This window comes from Myotis nattereri (assembly GCF_964212035.1).
Source record: "Myotis nattereri genome assembly, chromosome: 3".
Lineage (NCBI taxonomy): Eukaryota > Metazoa > Chordata > Mammalia > Chiroptera > Vespertilionidae > Myotis > Myotis nattereri.
Genome location: NC_138077.1, coordinates 199,221,076 through 199,240,222, shown reverse-complemented (window position 1 = coordinate 199,240,222; position 19,147 = coordinate 199,221,076). Strand labels below are relative to the sequence as shown.

The 19,147-nt window shown below is 39.0% G+C and overlaps 1 protein-coding gene across 1 annotated transcript in view; it reads left to right on the top strand.

Moving 5' to 3' along the window:
* Positions 1–18,806, top strand: part of STX12 (syntaxin 12) — a 34,064-nt gene extending 15,258 nt beyond the window's left edge. Inside the window, exons 3-9 of the mRNA XM_081086666.1 lie at positions 1,350–1,449; positions 6,898–7,035; positions 8,030–8,073; positions 9,834–9,939; positions 13,373–13,445; positions 14,158–14,240; positions 16,120–18,806. Coding sequence (XP_080942792.1) covers positions 1,350–1,449; positions 6,898–7,035; positions 8,030–8,073; positions 9,834–9,939; positions 13,373–13,445; positions 14,158–14,240; positions 16,120–16,215 — 640 coding nt within the window. The 3' untranslated portion in view covers positions 16,216–18,806. The remainder of the gene's footprint in view (positions 1–1,349; positions 1,450–6,897; positions 7,036–8,029; positions 8,074–9,833; positions 9,940–13,372; positions 13,446–14,157; positions 14,241–16,119) is intronic.
* The last annotated feature ends 341 nt before the right edge of the window (positions 18,807–19,147 follow it).

Below are 19,147 nucleotides of genomic sequence, written 5' to 3'. Positions count from 1 at the left end.
TGCTTTTAGAAGTTCTCTTCTTGATCTTTAAAAGATATTGAATAATGTTCTTTATTTCCTGTCCTAGACTTTGTGAAATGAGAGAATAACTTACTACATTGAGCGTTTTCCAGGGAGATGTGAAATATCTCTGGATATGTTAGTCCTGTCTGGGATGTTCAGGCTCCTGTGGACTCCCTCTTGTTTTTTATCTTGGAGGCCCCTTTGCAGTGAAAAAAACATTAATAATTAATAGTGTGGTTTCTTTGTCCTCCCTGAAAACCTTTGTAGAAATGGCCAGATGGAGGAAATCATGACTGAGAGGAGCTCTTTTTGTATTTCCACTACTTTTCTTTTTTCTTAAAATATATTTTTATTGATTTCAGAGAAGAAGGGAGAGGGAGAGAGAGATAGAAACATCAGTGCTGAGAGAGAATTATTGATCGGCTGCTTCATGCACATCCCCTACTGGGGATCTAGCCTGCAACCCAGGCATGTGCCATGACCGACTTCTGCGCGTGGGCCACAAAGTTTCATTCGCACTGTACGTGGTATTTTGTGGAAGAGCCACACTCAAGGGGTCAAAGAGTCGCATGTGGCTCGCGAGCCGCAGTTTGCCGACCACTGTCCAAGTTCATAAGTTGACGCTCAACCACTGAGCCACACCGGCTGGGCTATTTCCACTACTTTTCACTTCCACCTAATATATTATATATCCTTGCCTCTTTAATGTCCTTCCCTCTCTACTCCTGATATATGTTTTCACACTATAGGGCTTTTTGTTTTAGAGGGAAGAAGCAGAAAGTCAAGCATAAAGGACTGGTTAGGGAGTCAAAGCTAAAGCTGAAGGAGCATCAGCTTTTAGCAAGAACTTGGGAGTAGATCTTTGGAGCTTGCTCCCTAGGGTAGGAGCTGTGCTTTTAGTGCCATTTCATCCAGCTGCCAGGACTCTGTCTCTAGGCAGTGGACTGTGACAATAGCCGTGCGAACTCCTGGACAACTCATTGAGAGAGTTTTGTGAGAGGGTCCAGCGTGTTAAAACTATTAGATTTAGCTGCGGGGCAGTGGCTCTTCTTACGTTCCTGTCACAACTGCTATATGCTTTTCTTTTCTCCCCAAAGAGTAAAATACCTGATCATCAGATTTCACTGAGTCACGTTCTTTCTACTCGCTAATAGGAGGAAGCCTTGACATGGGTTTGACTGGGTAGTAGTTCTGGAATTTTGTTGTGAACGCAGGCATCTAGGAACCTATTTCTTCGTGTACCCTTTTATTCTCTGCATTGTGAGACACTCGGAGGATAAGCTGATACTACCTATAGCAGCTCGCAAGAAGTGAGAAGATTCTGAAACCTGTCTTTTCTCTCTTAGGCAGCAGTTGCAACACTCGACAAATCAGCTTGCCAAGGAAACAAATGAATTACTGAAGGAACTAGGGTCCTTGCCCCTCCCCTTATCGACCTCAGAACAGGTAGGTATTTTCTGGTTTTTGGTTTTGTTTTTTAATAAAAAAGGAATTTGTTTTAATGGAAATACAGTGTGTGAAACAAAAATAACTTGGCCTTTGGTGCTAGATAGACCTTCTCTAAACCTCAACCTCATTATCAGTAAAATGGGAGTATGTGGCCATTGTGACAAGAAAAAGAATGTGTGCACCAGATCTTGCAAAGTGCCCGGCATTTAGTAGGTACTCAATATGTGGTGGCTGCAGTTACTACTAATAATAACATTAATATACTAATAAAATAGGTTTAGCTGAAGAAGAATCTCAGCGTTTGCATCTTTTTGGGTTTGGGCTAGCAGCTTTACGTTTTCAGGCTTCATCCTAATTTGTTTTGTATCTGGTATCTCTATATTCCAGTCACATGTCTTTTACATTTTGCCTTCACTTTCACGTCCCTTCACAAGTCTTTCATAGGTCTCAGGTTGAGGAAATGCTCAGGAAAAAAAGACTTCTCTTTTCAAGTAATTTTATTCAGTGGCCATTTAAATCCTTAAAAATACACACTTTTAAAAAAAATATATTTTATTGATTTTTTACAGAGAAGAAGGGAGAGGGATAGCGAGTTAGAAACATCGATGAGAGAGAAACATCGATTCAGCTGCCTCTTGAACATCCCCTACTGGGCCTTGACCGGAATCGAACCTGGGACCCTTGAGTCTGCAGGCCGATGCTCAATCCACTGAGCCAAACCAGCTAGGGCGGAAACACACACTTTTTATAGGGATTCATTGTTTCGTTGATCTGCCCTGCCTTTTGTTCACACGTTCATGAAGTCAGATGTGCTCCCTCCATTGTGGCTGGACTCTTACCTGTCATTCATGATCTACCTCAAATTCTCTCTCTTCCAGGGGAAAAACCTTCACCTACCTAAACCTGTTGTGAGTCCGTTCTCTTTTTTAACATTTTTTAAAAAATTACCCATTTTTTTTACATTTTAGGCACTTTTAAATTATATGTATACACACACACACACACACACATTATTTCATAGAGGAAAGGAGAGGGAGAGAGAGATAGAAACATCAATGATGAGAGAGAATCATTGATCTGCTGCTTCCTGCATGCCTCCCACTGGGAATCGAGCCCACAACCCGGCATGTGCCCTTGACTGAAATCGAACTCAGGACCCTCAGTCCACAGGCCAGTGCTCTTTCCACTGAGCCAAACCAGCTAGGGCTGCTTTTAACTTTTATACCTTTCATGGGGGCACTTACCTTATATTATTTTTTTAAAATTTTAGATAAAGGGGGAGAGAGACAGAGAGACAGACATCAATTTGTTGTTCTACTTACAGTGGGGCCTTGACTTACGAGTGTCCCGACTAACGAGTTTTTCGAGATACGAGCTGTCTGTCGGCCGATTTTTTGCTTTGAGTTGCAAGCTAAAATTCGGGTTACGAGCCAGCTTCAGATACCCCACTGCTAGTTGGCGCAGCGAACGTCACAGTGAACGCCACAACATCAGCCCAGCATCACGTGTCTCACTCGTTCACTTTTTGATTTGACATACGAGTAATTTGAGTTACGAGCTCCGTCACAGAACAAATTAAACTCGTAAGTCAAGGCCCCACTGTATTTATACATTAATTGCTTGTTTCTTGTATGTGCCCTGATCAGGAATTGAACCCACAACCTTGGTATATCGGGACGATGCTCTAATCAATTGAGCTACCTGGTCAGGGCTTATTGTTGAACTTTTTAAGTGATGATGTGTTATCTATGATGGCCCTAAATATGAAGTCTACAGGGGTTCTCAGTGAGTTGTGGCTGTTGGAACATAAAATAATATTAGTGTGTTGTTACCATCATTTTGACATAGAGTAGAAATAAGAGTGTGTTGTTGTTACATGAAACTTGTTTCATATATACTAGTATGTATGTATATGATACTGGATCAAGATGTCACAGTCTTACTGTGTGCCTCTAAAGTTTGAAGATCACTAGTTTAATCTGTACCTGACAAGCTATTTAATGAAGTGTATGTTCAGTCTTTAGAGTTTTGGTGCCCCTTGCACAAAAGAGAGGATGCTTTCTCATCCTGCTACAGAGTAGTTAAGATGGAAAATAATCTTCATGTACTCATTCTTTGGTTATCCATATGTGTGCTGTTTTAGTTGTTACTCATGCTGATATTTCAATATGGACAAAGTTCCATCCAATATCTCTAAATTGTTTCAAAATTACCCCTCTTTTCCTCCCAGTTGTGCACTTAGAGAATACACTCTTGTAGATAATCTTAGTAGTAAAAAAGGAGTCTAAGGGTCTGAGGCAAACAGAGCATTGAAAGTACTTAAGAATTAAATAGTAGCCTAAGCGAAATATAATTAGAAAGTCAACTCTGCTAACAAACAAACAAAAAGGATCTAATGTATTCCAAAATCAGATAGAAGTTATTTTTGGATTATGCATGTTAGTGTTCCCTTCCATTATCTTGGATCATAAAACACGAAATAGATCTACAAACATACTGTTTCTAGTGAAATATAATTCCTTGATTTCCTTCCTCCTATTGTGCTGAATACTCTTTTCCTTTCAAGTCTTTGTTCATCTAATTAATCTTAGCCACATTACCCATCTTGTGCTACTGTCCTACGCCTCAAGCCATATACTCTACTTTTCAGTATTTTTTTTTCTTCATATTTATATACTATCATCAGTGATTATTTAGTTGCTAAATCCAATGCCTTTTTGGTTCTTACTCACTTTTCTTCTCTGATTCATTGATCCTCTCGCCCAGCCTGTCTCCACTGAAACCTTCTTCTTCCTTTCATTCTGTCCCTCAGTTCTGGTGAACCTTTTCGGGCTTATTTTCTCTAACCCCAGGTTGCGTCTCGCCTCCTTCTCTGAGTCTGTTGCTTCCTAGAATGGACATGCTCTGCCATCCATTGATCCTGTGATTTTCTCACTCTGCTTTCTCCCTCAGGAGTCCTCTCTACTTTTATAAGCTCCCTGTCATCTTTATGAACATGACCCCCAGATCTTTTTCCAGCCCTAGCCTCTAAGCCTCTATTGCCAACTCCTTTCTGAACTCTCCTCTTCATCTGAAATGTAGTGTGTTGTGTTATATTGAATTCCTCCCATTCCTCCTAAACACCTTAACTAAGCTGATTTACAATATGTATTATCATAGAAAAATTAGTCTTTAGACCTAATATTCCCACTCAACCAGACTTGTCCTGAGGGAAAAAGTACTAAGCGGAAAAAAACAACTATACTCTGGAGCCAAATTTCCTGGATTTAAATTCTACCTGTGCCACTTACTGTGTGTGACCCTGGCAAATTATTAACCAATCTCTGCCTCGGTAAAAGGGGGGACTATAATAGTACCTAACTAAGGTAGGATCTTGTACGGATTAAATGAATTACTATATAAAGTACTTATATCAGTACATGAACATAGTAGGCACTCTGTCAATACGAGCTATCATAAATACTAGCTATCACTTTAGCTTTATTTAGAATATTTAAAAAGTGGGAACAATCTAGAAGGAATGTTTACATAAAATTACTAGATCAGTTTGATGGAATATTATGTAACAAAGACCATAATTGTGAAGAGTATGATAACTTGGAAAGTGTGTATGCTATACTTAAAAGAGTATTTTTGGATAGATTGGGGCATGATGTTTTCCCCCCACTTATTGTTACAATGTTTATGAAAAAATAAAAATCCCAGAAAAAGGAAAAAAAGTTCCTCATCTAAGTTTGCTTTCAGTATTACCATCACTCTCTTCAGTGTGAAATTTGAGTCATTCTTGACTTTCCCCCCTTCCCCCACAGCCACTCACTAAGCCATTATGTTTCTTAAATTTATTTTTTTGTGTTCCCATTACTGACAGAGATGTATCCTCCTAACCTTAAATCTACAATAGACTATTGCAGTAATGTTTTTGGCTTGTTTCTTTTTTTCTGTTCTATCTTGTACAATATCACAGACTAATTTTGTAAGTTACCATTTTGTACCCATTATGTTTCCTGCTCAGAAATCTTTGTTCTTTAGAGATTAAGTCCCAAAATTATTAGCTTGGCACTTAAAACCTGCTGTGGTCAGCCCCTTTCCTGCCTTTCCAATTTCATCTTTTAACTATTGTCGTGAAAAAAATCTTTGCTTCCAGCCTTATAGGTCCTCTTCAGATTCCTACCACGGTGCCTTTGCTCACACTGTCCTCCTGCCTGGCTTTGCCTCGCGAGCCCCTTCTCTCACGCCTTACTCTTTCTTCAGTGACCCCTCCTCTTGAGGCCCTTTTGACTCCTTGAGTTCTTACTGATTATACCTGCCTCTAAACTCCTATAGTACTGATTGGATATAGCAGTTATTTATAATGATTTGTTACTTGTATGTGTACATCCTTTATCTATAAATACATGGTAAGTTGTTGAGATCAGGGATGAATTTTTAAGTTCTCAGCACACAGCAAGTGCTCTCACTATGTGTTTTGTTTTTTTTTTAATATATTTTATTGATTTTTTACAGAGAGGAAGGGAGAGAGATAGAGAGTTAGAAACATCGATGAGAGAGAAACATCGATCAGCTGCCTCCTGCACATCTCCTGCTGGGGATATGCCCGCAACCCAGGTACATGCCCTTGCCGGAATCGAACCTGGGACCCTTCAGTCTGCAGGCCGACACTCTATCCACTGAGCCAAACCAGTTTCGGCCCACTATGTGTTTTTTGAGCCATAGAATCGATACGCTTAGTTAAGGTAGCCTATATTTGTACAAACTAGTTTTCAGATTTAAAACCTCACCATAGTAAAGGAAAATGACCCTAGGGTTTTCAGGGAAGCTGTGAGCTCAGGATAGATGAATACAGTTGTTTTTTTTAAATATATTTTTTATTGATTTTTTTACAGAGAGGAAGGGAGAGAGATAGAGAGTTAGAAACATCGATGAGAGAGAAACATTGATCAGCCGTCTCCTGCACATCTCCCACTGGGGATGTGCCCGCAACCCAGGCACATGCCCTTGACCGGAATCGAACCTGGGACCCTTCAGTTCGCAGGCCGACACTCTATCCACTGAGCCAAACCGGTTTCGGCATGAATACAGTTTTAACACTTTAATAAAAACCAACCCCTGGGTCCATTCTGAGTTCAAAGGCGTTTATTTGGCTTTTGATTATTCAGGGACCCAAAATTCTGAACTGCAGTTCCTTCTGAGATCGCCTTACAAGGTAAATGACACCCAGTTCCCAGGGTTGTCAGAATGAATATTTTCATTCTGATATGGCCTATGGTATTAACCAGGAATTTGAGTTAGCAATGAGCAAATTTATTTATTTAAGGAAGATCCTATTTCATAGTAATTTTCCCAGTAGGAAATCTTTAGGAGGTATAATATACTGCTTTGAGTGGGTATGAAACCAAATGGTTTGAGATTAGTATGAAATTTTAAGTTTTCATTTAATTTCCTTAGCGCCAGCAGAGACTTCAGAAGGAACGCCTCATGAATGACTTCTCTGCAGCCTTGAACAATTTCCAGGCTGTGCAGAGAAAGGTGTCTGAAAAGGAAAAGGAGAGTATTGCCAGAGCAAGAGCTGGATCTCGACTTTCGGTAAGTTTATTCCCCAAAGACCTTTGCAAATTTCAGGATGTTCTTTCCTAAGTTTTTCCCCCTGACCATTAGCCTTTGTTTCTATTTCCCCAAATAATAAATATAGACATTAACTGCTGCAAAATGCCAGATTAGTAAAACCTGTGTAAAAAAAATAATGTGTGCATATGGTCTAAGACTAGAAAGGAATGTTAACAAAGGTTTTAAAAAAATGACAGGTAGGATTATGTACAATTTTCTTTTTTATTATATTGGTCTTTTGTTAAAAACAAAAAAAAAGAAAGAATGAATCTGTTTCTTGGAATATAGTATGGTAGGTTATTTGGACTAGCTTTCTCCTTGAAAAGAATTAACAAATACTAGATTTTATCAACCCAACTTCTCAAAAGTACCTAAGAGCCATGGGTATATTAAGGTCAAAATCTAAGAGAAAGTGAGAACCTGTAGAAGTAAGCAGAGCACTGAAACTGCTTTTGCACTGAGTACATTTACTGAGGATAAACTTCAATTTTTGTTGTTGTTGTTAATCCTCATCTGAGGATATTTTTCCATTGACTTTTTAGAGAGAGAGACAGAGAGAGAAACATTGATTGGTTGCCTCCCGCACACACCCTGACCAGGGCCAGAGATCCTTCTTGCAACCCAGGTTCATGGCCTTGACTGGAATAGAACCTGAGACCCTTCAGTCTATGGGCCAAAACACTAACCACTGAGCAAAGCTGGCCAGGGCTCATTATTTTTAAGCCTCTCTCCTGCCCATGTTCTCTCATCTTGTTTAGTATGCTTTCAGTTCTGAGCACAAACTGGAATGCAGTTTTTTCTTTCTTACCCATTTTCTAGTCAAGACAGATTGCCAGAGCCCTGTGCCATCTTGTAGATCCTGTTGGAGCCAAGGGCTGTTGCTTCTTTACACTTTAGCTAAAGAAAGCTATTGTTTTGTGTGTCTGTGACATGTTTCTGGATAACAGCAGCAATAATGCCCTCTGCTTTCTAGGCGGAAGAGAGGCAAAGAGAGGAGCAGCTCGTCTCATTTGACAGGTAAAGGAATTATTCAGACACCTGCTGGCTACTTGAGATGGGATTCTATTCTTTATACTTTTAACTTTAAAACTCAGTGAAAGGAAAAATAAAGAGAAACGTGAGGAGGTTGATTTATAATCCACCAAATAAAACAATGTCAAAACACGGAATTCCCAAAGATCTTTGAATTATTTAAGGAGTAATATCAAGGTGAATCAAAAATATCAGGAACCCTCCCTAATGTCTATATTTTGAGTAGAGAACCTGGCTCATTAGGAATAAGTATGAAGCCACAAATCTACAGATTAAAGTTCTAAATCATTTTATCTTTAATTGAGATTTACCATTTTCTCACTTAATTCTTCAAAGTTATTAGGTCTCTGTTTACTCATCTCTAAAATGGAGGCAACTCAGTTTCCCTTTTCTTGTTCACACTGAATCAACTACAGTAGGTCCTTCAACACCGTTTTGTTCAACTTTGTTTTTTTTCTGTTTTTGTTGTTGTTGTTTTTAATTTAAATTCTTTATTGTTTAAAGTATTATGTAAGTCTCCTTTTGCCGCCATTGACCACTCCCTGGCCACCCCCTCCCCAACTTTATTTTCTTATAGCCTTGGCGAGATGCCATAGGAACTTAATTTTTGTTTATATCCATTAGCCTATGGTAAAATTGGTTTCATTATATGTCATTTTAAAGTCACAGAACCTATCAACATTGAGTGTTTACTGTAATTCCATAGAAATGTATTTGTACTATTAGTTCAAAACTTAAAATGTTTTGTCATAGATAGATACCTATCTCCCTTCCCTAACCTTGAGATAGGGGTGCTGTATTATTCAGCTTTGTATCTCCAACACATGGAGGAATTTTTTTTCTTAATGTAAGGACAATGTATGATTTATACATACTGGTGAAAACAAATGCTTAATACTGGATTTTCAAAGTGTTGCATATTTAATATAATGTATCACATGCCATTCTTTCAAATATGGTAAAAAAGAGTTACCACATTTCACTAATTTTTTACTTTAGTTTTCTGTTAAGAGGTATTTAACTCAAAGCATAATCTTTTAAAAAAAATATTTTTTTATTGATTTCAGGGAGGAAGGGAGAGGAAGAGAGATAGAAACATCAATGAGAGAGAATCATTGATTGGCTGCCTCCTGCACGCCCCCTACTGGGGATCGAGCCCACAACCTGGGTATGTGCCCTTGACCAGAATCAAACCCGGGACTCTTCTGTCTGCAGGCTGATGCTCTATCCACCGAGCCAAACCAGCTAGGGCTCAAAGCATAATCTTAAGATTTCTGAAAACCAGGAGATGTTTTTCTGTTGGACTGCCAGGTCATTTAGCCTTCCCTTCTCCACCCATTTGGTACCCAAGATACCAACACAGCTTGCACTTTGAGAGTGTCCTGGAAGGGAATGGGCTACTATTCTTCGTTGACTTCAGATCGCTGCCTACTTTCCTTGTCTAGCAAGTCCTAGCAAGATTGCAGAGTGTACCCCTAAATGGAAACAGCAAGGAGTCCCATCCCTCATAATTCTGCTTCATCCCAGTCTTGCCCATGAAAGCTGGGACTTTGTTTTCTTGGTGTTATAAGCGCTTTGCCTCTGGATATGAAAATTGTGGCCCCCGGGCCTTTATATTGATTGATACCAGAGGAGATGGAGCCTGCAGTGTCCTCGGATAGGCCCTGCTGGCAGAAGAGATGCTGTAGCTGTCTCAGGCACACCTTTGAGAGGAGGAATCAACTAGAGTGCTTGTCTCCCTGCAGCCATGAGGAGTGGAACCAGATGCAAAGCCAGGAGGATGAGGTGGCCATCACCGAGCAGGATCTGGAACTTATTAAGGAGAGGGAAACGGCGATTCGGCAGCTGGAGGTGAGAGCCAGGTCATGTTTTTTGTTTGACTTAATGTATCAGTGCTGTATAATCCACTTGCTCCTCCCTGACCTTCATCTGTGGCAGTAGTTGCGAACCCTGACAGCACATTAGAACCACTTGGACTTATTTAAAAAAATCCCCAGCTCTCCTCCCTCACACACCATTTATTAGTTTGGACTATGTGAAACTCCTATTTTTTGTAAGTTAAAAATGGGCAAATATCCACAAGGGGCCCTGGGGGTGGGTTGTGTTTTTTTTTAAATTTTTTGACTTTAGAGACAATGATTTGTTGTTCCACTTATTTGTACATTCATTAGTTGATTCTAGCATATACCCTGGCTGGGGATTGAACCTGTGACCTTGGCATATTGGTACAATGCTCCACCAACTGAGCTAACCAGCCAGGGCATCAGAGATATATATATATTTTTAATTTCCCAGATGATAATATGCATTCAGGGTTGAGACACACTGCCCTGGGTCCCATCAGTGTCTGGTCTTAGATGAGATATTTCATCCTCAAGTTGGATTATTTAATTTCCTTCAAAGATATTGTATCTTTCTTTTTCTCCCCCACTGCTATTGGTTCTCTAACATTAGAAATACTATCATAGCAGGGAGAGAGACATATTGAGCAAAGTAACCTAGTGAATGTAATGGGCACTTCACATTCAACAGAATTAAGTCCAAATTCCTTAGCCCAGCTCGATTTTCATGTCCAGTCATTTCCTATATCTAATATACAATCCCTGTTCTAATCTATACCTATAAAAAGCTAAGTTGACTTACGCCTGCGGAATACACAGAAAGCGCTCGCTGGCGCCAATCGCACACGTGTTTCGAACTATCATTGTCGATTGTGAATTTGGTTGACACTTCTTTATAGAGAAAGGGCGAATAGCGATATTTACAATATTTCTTCTAATTAATTTCCTTTCAGTGTGCATGAATCCATGCACCAGGCCACTAGTGGGAAATAACATACTCTTACGTGTCTCCTGTCTTCTCATACTACACTACACCAAATGTGTAGGTTTTTCCCCACATCAAGCAATTCTGCCACACCAGCTGGATGTCCTACAATCTAACTCAATGCTGACACTATCTACCTGGAGATAGCATCAGATCCCACAGGTTAAGTTTAATCCCACGCTTCAGATACCATTGTCAAGTCCAGGTTGTTATCTGTGCTTCTGACTGACAGGCTCTAAATTGGAGGTTCCTATCACCCCCTCCTTGGTTTTGATTAATTTGCTAGAGTGGCTCACAGAACTCAGGAAAACAAGTTTCTTACTAGATTACTGGTTTATTATAGAAGAATACAACTCAGGAATAGCCAAATGGAAGAGATACATGAGGCCAGCAAGGTATGTGGGAAAGGGTGTGGAGTTTCCATGCTTTCTCCAGGTGTGCATTCTCCCAGGAACACCATGTGTTCACCAACCCAGAGCTCTCAGAACCTATTGTTTAGGATTTCTGTGGAGGCTTCATTTCATGAGCTTGATTGATTAAATGATTGGCCTTTGGGGATTGATTCAGCCTCCAGTACCTCTCCCCGCCCCAGAGTGCAGCTGAGTGTTCCAAACCTCTGATCACAAGGTTGGTTCCCCAGGCAAGCATCCCCCATCCTTAGGGATTATCCAGAAGTCAAGTCTTTAACATAAACTTTGGTGTGGTTGAATAAGGCTTGTTATGAATAACAAGACACCTTTATCTTTTATCACTTAGGAAATTCCAAGGTTTTGGGAGCTCTGTGATGGGAATGGGACAAAGACCAAATATATATATTTATTATAAATAACAATATTGCATCTGTGTTATAGCCAAACTGGGCTATTTGCTCTTTAACTCAGTTACCTTTCCATTTAGATGGCTTCTCTTTTGCTTTAAGGCACAACTCAAGTCCTACCTCTCCTGCAGTCTTTCTCCTCTACACAATGTTCTATACTATTTATTAGTCATTTCCCATATAAAAGCCCTTCTTTTTTATCTTGTTGTGTGCTGATCCCCTCAATTCCTACTTAGCTATTAAGTCCTTTTGTATCCACAGCAACTAGTAGTTTGTCCCAACAAAAGCAAACTCTTAGCAAGTAATTGAGGGTGATAGGAAGAACTATTCTTGTCAAGTTATGATCAGGAAGTCATTGCTTTCAAGGTATCAGTTTTTATTGCAGCGTTCTGAGAGGCAATGCATTGCAATAAAAAGAGGGTGGGCTTGAGAGAGGTGATCCTAGCTGCAACACTTAGTTTTCTCACTGAGGGCTATGTGACTAGACAAGTTACATAATCTCTCTGCGCCTCCTTATCCTCCAAGATACTTACTTCATAGAGTTACTGAATGATTAATTTAAACTCTTTAAAAAAAATGTTTTTATTGATTTCAGAGAGGAAGGGAGAGGGAGAGATAGATAGAAACATCAATGAGGGAGAAACATCAACATCTATTGGCTGCCTCCTGCATGCCCCCTACTGGGGATGGAGCCTGCAACCCAGGTGTGTGCCCTGACTTGGACTCAAACCGTGACCTCTTGGTGCTTGGGTCAATGCTCAACCATTGAACCACACCAGCTGGGCCTGAATGATTCATTTTTTATTTTTTAAATATATTTTATTGGTATTTTACAGAGAGGAAGGGAGAAGGATAGAGAGTTAGAAACATCAATGAGAGAAACATCGATCAGCTGCCTCCTGCACACCTCCCGCTGGGGATGTGCCCACAACCAAGGTACATGCCCTTGACCGGAATTGAACCTGGCTACCTTTCAAACCTCAGGCCAACGCTCTATCCACTAAGCCAAACCAGTTAGGGCTGAATGATTAATTTAAATATAAAGGAGGTATAGTAACATAATGAAAACATCATGAACTTTTAATTCTCAGTTTGGCCAATTGTTGTGAGACCTTGACACAAATCATTAAACCTCTCTGAGCCCCAATTTTCTCTTCTATAGAATGAGGATAAACATGTCTCATTGGGTGTCATGAGGACCAAGTAAGTAATAATTCATAATAGCTAACACTATGAAGTGCTTATTACACAGTTCTAAGAACTTTATGTATGATTTATAAGCCTTAAAAACACATATGTTCTCCTAGCCGGTTTGGCTCAGTGGATAGAGAGTTGACCCGCAGACTGAAGAGTCCCTGGTTCGATTCTGGTCAAGGGCACCTGCCTGGGTTGTGGGCTCAATCCCCAGTAGGGGGATGTGCAGGAGGAAGCCAATCAATGATTCTCTCTCATCATCGATGTTTCTATTTCTCTCCCTCTCCCTTCCTCTCTGAAATCAATAAAAATATATTTTAAAAACAACAACAAAAAACACATGTGTTATGTTAATAGCTTCAGTTATGTTACTAACTTCAGGTAAGTAGAGGAAATGAATCTCTAACATGTTGCCTAATGTTAGTTAATTGTTTTTGTGTTCCTTAGGCTGACATTTTGGATGTCAATCAGATATTTAAAGATTTGGCTATGATGATCCATGACCAGGGTGATCTGATTGGTATGTATTATTAATACCTTCTGGGGCCCTTTGTCACCTGCCTATTCTCTCTTTTAGATAATGTAGAAGTAGCCATCTGGAAATTAATCCTAAATTCCAATAGATATACACAAATGTGAGCGGTCTTTTGTCAGAGCCGGTCCATGGCTATTAACAGGTTAACTATTCTGTCTCTTTTTTGTACCCCATGGCTGCTATAATTTTAATTTAGAGTAGCTTAGAAATTTTTTTCTTGTCGTAGGTGTACATAATTTTTTCTCAACCATTTGTGGGTGAGTTGTATACTTTATAACCCTTTCCTGTAAATACTTCAGTGTTTATTTCCAAAGAATAGGGCTATTCTCTTACCAAGTTAGTAACTTTTTTTTTTAATACTGATTTTAGAGCGAGGAAAAGGGAGGAGGAGGAGGAGAGAGAAAGAGAGAGAGACACACACATTGACCAGTTGCCTCCCATATGCACCCCAATCTACAACCTGGGCATATGCCCTGACCAGAATCAAGCCGGTGACCTTTTGGTGGTACATGATATGATGTTTAACCAACTGAGCCACACTGGCCAGGGCCAGAGTTAGTAACTTTTGTTTTCATGGCTGGATAGTTAGAATGGTGGTGGTGAAACCAGGATCCCCATAACATCAGAAGTTTGTTCAATTTGCTGCCTTGCAAACATCTGAGTTTGGTAAAATTTCCACTGCCCTTCTTTTTTGCAGATAGCATAGAAGCCAATGTGGAAAGCTCAGAGGTGCATGTGGAAAGAGCCACTGATCAGTTACAGCGAGCTGCTTACTATCAGGTAAAAGGAGGTACAGTGGAGCCTTGACTTACGAGTGTCCCGACTAACGAGTTTTTCAAGATACGAGCCAAGCCATCTCTTGGCTGATTTTTTGCTTTGAGTTGTGAGCTAAAATTCAGGTTACGAGCCAGCTTCAGATACCCCACCGCTAGTTGGCGCAGCGAACGTCACAGTGACCGCCACAACATCAGCCCAGCATCACGTCTCACTCGTTCACTTTAAGATTTGACATATGAATAATTTGAGTTACGAACTCCGTCACGGAACGAATTAAACTCTTAAGTCAAGGCCCCACTGTACCAGAGAAAGTCACTCTGTGCTACAAGCTTTATGGGCCCTTAGAAAACACCAGCGATTTTCAACCTTTTTCATCTCATGGCACACATAAACTAATCTCTAAAACTCTGCGGCCGACCAAAAAATATAAAATAGGTATAATTTAGGTTGTTTGGTGTGTTATTATTACAAAAAATAGGTATAATTTTGATTCATTCATACCAGACCGCTACTGTTGTGTTGGCTGTTGTAATTTTTTAATTTGACAATCTAAGGGAAAAGAGGTCAGGTATTGCATTTTTTAAAAATTCTTGCTGCACACCAGTTGAAAATCGCTGGAATACACTGACACTTGAGAACAGCTGCAGCCTTTTTCTTAGGCTTAAGTTGGAGACAAGTAGTCATAATTGCAGTGCCAGTTCCGTTTTTAGTATTTTCCTTTGCAGAGAGATCTACAAAAAGGCATCAAACCTTGAATAAACTTATATAAAAGCTTCTTAACTACCGAGCTAACCCCATATGCTAACATGATACCTAAATTTGGTTTAAGGCTAATTTTATATCCTAAACAGTTGAAATACAAGGTTTCAGTTAGGGTAACAATTGGTACAAAGAAGAACTTTGCAGATACTTTCTGTTGACTTTGCCACAGAGGATGGACATAAAATCAACTCTGACTTCTGTTTATCTATGAATATATAGGGATTTATCATTTGGGGATTATTTATCTATGAATAAATAGGAGTTAATCGTTATACTTTCTGGAAAGTGATATTCTCTTACATATTAGTTGAAACTGGTTTTATTACGTGTCTGAGTCTTTATCGGTGTACAAATATTGTGAATGAGGTCCTTCTCATTTCTCAATTGGGTGTTGCATGACTTTTTAGAAACAAATAGCATTTTAATAATTTTCTATATTCCTAGGATAGCTGTATTTTACCTGGGAATGTTCTTAAAGAAGTTTGTTTAATAATAGTGTTTCCTTTTAAAAACTGAGTGATGACTTTAGTATCTAACGGCAAATGAATAATTAAGTAAATTATCTATATCCACTCAATGTTATATTATGTGGAAATTAAAGGAGATGTTTATATGAAGAGTTTATAATAACAAAATTTTTATGCTAAAATGTTATGTGAGAAAAACATCAAACATCATATAGTATGATCCCAATTATATCAGATAACAATTTGCATATCAAATGAGGAACTATAATCAAAATGTCAACAGTTTTATCTGTGGGTGATTATTTTGTTTTCTTTCTGCTTGTCTGTATTTTTTACATTGAACATGAAATGTTACAATAGGTATAAAACCTTTATTAATATATACATGCACAAATAACTTACTTCATTGCACATAATGCCTAGCAGTATTGGTATAAACAGTTATTTTGATAAATTGTATTTGGGAACCTGGAATTAAAACTTGCACTAATTCCTAGCTCTGGTAACTGTTAAGATTTTGGGCAGGTCTCTGCATATTCCACTCATGGATAGAGTTGATTTTGAATTACCAGGAGGCAGATTTATGAAGCACTCTTAGAATAAAAAATTTCACCTGTTTCATGAGTGTCTTCTTAACTTATTTCTCTTCTCAGAGAAAATCTCGCAAGAAGATCTGTATCCTGGTGCTTGTCCTGACGGTGATTGCTGCTATCTTCGGACTTATTATGTGGTTAGTTTATGGAAAGTGATTGCCTCAGAGCTTTCTCCCACGGAACTGTTTTCAAGGGCAAATGCTTGCTGGAGTCTACCAGAACAAACGGATCACAGAAGAGAGCATACATCAGAACGTCCTGGAATAACTTAGTTAGAAACTAACTACTAACCAGTCCTTGGAATCAGTGACCTATGGAGACAGTATTTATCAATTTATGTATACATTTTATTGATTTCTCAAATTAGGAATTAATTTATGTAGATTTTGCTTTCTCTTCTATTCTGATTTACCCTTCATCCTAAGTATTTACTGAAAATTCCATTCTAGATATTCTTGTTTTAACAGGGACACTACAGTTTGTAAATTTCTTTTTATGTGTATACAAGATTTACCTTTTTACTAGCAACTGACATAGAAGTACTTTTTAGCACCCAGCATATTGGAGTCTGTCAGAAACTGTATAATAAGCTGGCAGTTTTTATTATTTAACATTTTAATTTGAATTTGTAAGAAGCCTATTCTCTGTCTGCTTTGAAAGATTTTGGCAATGTATTTAACTAGAAGGTAAGAATTGCACATGTGATCCAGATTAAATGAGAAGTATCGATTTGAGCTGGCCAGTTGTGGGTTTAACGTTTACTTTATTATCTGCTAATGTCATCCACAGTAGTTCATCCATATACACACTAACCCATCATGTTCACTTTTTGAAGAGATTAATTTAATTGACATTACTATACTCCAAGGAGTTCCTTTCCCACCTGCTTATATAGAAAGGGATAATTAGACAAAGCATGCTTTTGGAAAGCAAGTAGGAATTGTTTGGAATGATTTGATCATTTTGTTGTTGTTCAGTTGTGGTTCTGCATTCCTGGTGAATGATGATGTTACTGTCAAAACACTGTCCTCCCTTATAAGGGTCACTGGGCATTTGATGGCAGAAAGATTTGAAAGGCTAGACTGTAGTTGGTTTAAAATTTAGTCCTGTGAACCTGGCGATAAAGCAAAGAAAAGGTTCATTTTTGTAAATAATACTGGTTTGGAATAGTGATATTAGACTTATCTTAATTTATGAACAAGAAATTAATCTCTCTATGCATAGTTTTAGACAAAAAATGTTTCAATAAAAGATTGTTGTCTTGTAATATAAATATTGTTCACTTCCCTTTTTAACAGGTTTAGAACAGTTAAAGGGAATGTAATTTCTTCAGGCTCTCACATGATTTATGTGAATTGGACCAACAATTTCAGTTCATCTTTTAGTGAATTAGAGGATTTGACCACGCTGGATATATTTATATTAATTTCTTCCAATCCCTTTAATGTTCCTTAATCTTCGTTTACCAAGCTAATGTGAATGGTAGGGAAACAAGAGCCCAGATGCATTCTTGCACCATTCTACCCACTTAATACAAATAAACATTTAAAAAACTTTCGTAGTAAGTTTTTATGAGTTAAACCTCCTAATGTGGTAGATTTTAGGTAATGTGCTATTCTTTAGAAAAATTGAGACCTGCAAGAAGACTGGGAATCAGAGGATTGATTTGGGGTGGAGTTGGTGTTGCTGCAATCCTTTCCTTGGAAAACAGGATAGAGCTATTGGGGTGTCACAGTGGCCAAAGCAGCAGCTTCAGAGCTAATTTCTTGGTTCTATGATCACTGCCCTTTAAGCTCCAAATTACAGCTGGACTTGGATACATCATTTGTAACATTCCAAGCAAGAAAAAAGTCTTGATCGTGAAAAACTGTTGCACTCTGGGTAAAATGAAGCCACCATAGTTCTGTTCTGTAATACTATATAACCCGGTGGTGGTGGTAATAGTGGCCATAGGTAGCAAAAAGAATTGGAATGGCCTAGAATTTGCATGGCCTGAAATTTGTAGCAGTTACCAAGAGGTTCTGCTAGATGGTCCTAAAAACCTATTTATTTAAAGACACCTTATCTATGTTTTATTCATCATTAGGGGCACCCTGGTCTAGGACAATTGTTCTGAACCATGGCTTCACATTAGAAACTAGAAAATTACTGATACCTGGGTGCCCCTGCTGTAAGATTCTAATTTTGTTAGTTTGGAGTATAAGCGAGGCATAGGGACTTTGAAAGGCTCCAGATAACTCATGAGAACCATTGGTCTTGAGGTAAAAAACTAGACTGGGACACTGCGGGCCTGGAGAATCTCAGCTCTGCCATTAACTTGCTGTAGGTATTTAGACAAGTCATTCAACCTATAGACCCCCAAGTTTTCTCAACAGCTCTCTTCTAGCTGAGAAATTCTCTGATCATAAGGACCATAGGAGTTTGGTCCAAACATGCAAATTCTGTTTGCCTCTGTATTCCTTTCCTTTTTCTCTTATCTCCTTCCTTTATGTAATGTTTTAGAAATACTGGACAGACCTAGCTGTTCAAGTGAATTAAAATTGTAGTACTATATACGGTAAGGTAGAAATGTTGGGCTGGCCACTTTCTCTGGAAATATACCAGAATAAGAACTTCTAGCTGATGCCTCCAGGGTAGGTTTGTCTTGTTTTGCTAAGGGTGGTGATATACTGCCTTACCATTGGGCAAAAATATCAAAATGAAATTATTGTTCAGTCAGTTCAAAGTAAAATAACCTGAGTCTCCTCCATTCAGTTTTGTCTTGTCTTCTTTTCAGAGGCTGTCTTCAGTCATGCGAATGAAGCATTTGCTTTTGGTCATTAAATGCAGACGGGAGCCCTAGCTGGTTTGGCTCAGTGAATAGAATGTCAGCCTGCAGAATGAAGGGTCCCAGGTTCAATTCCAGTCAAAGGCAAATGCAGGGGTTGTGGGCTCGATCCCCCAGTAGGGGGCATGCAGGAGGCTGCCGGTCAATGATTCTCTCATCATTGATGTTTCTCTCTCCCTATCCCTTCTCTGAAATCAATAAAAAAAAAAAAAAAAAAAATGCAGACCAGAACCCAGTTCAGATTTCAGTCTATCCTGTTTC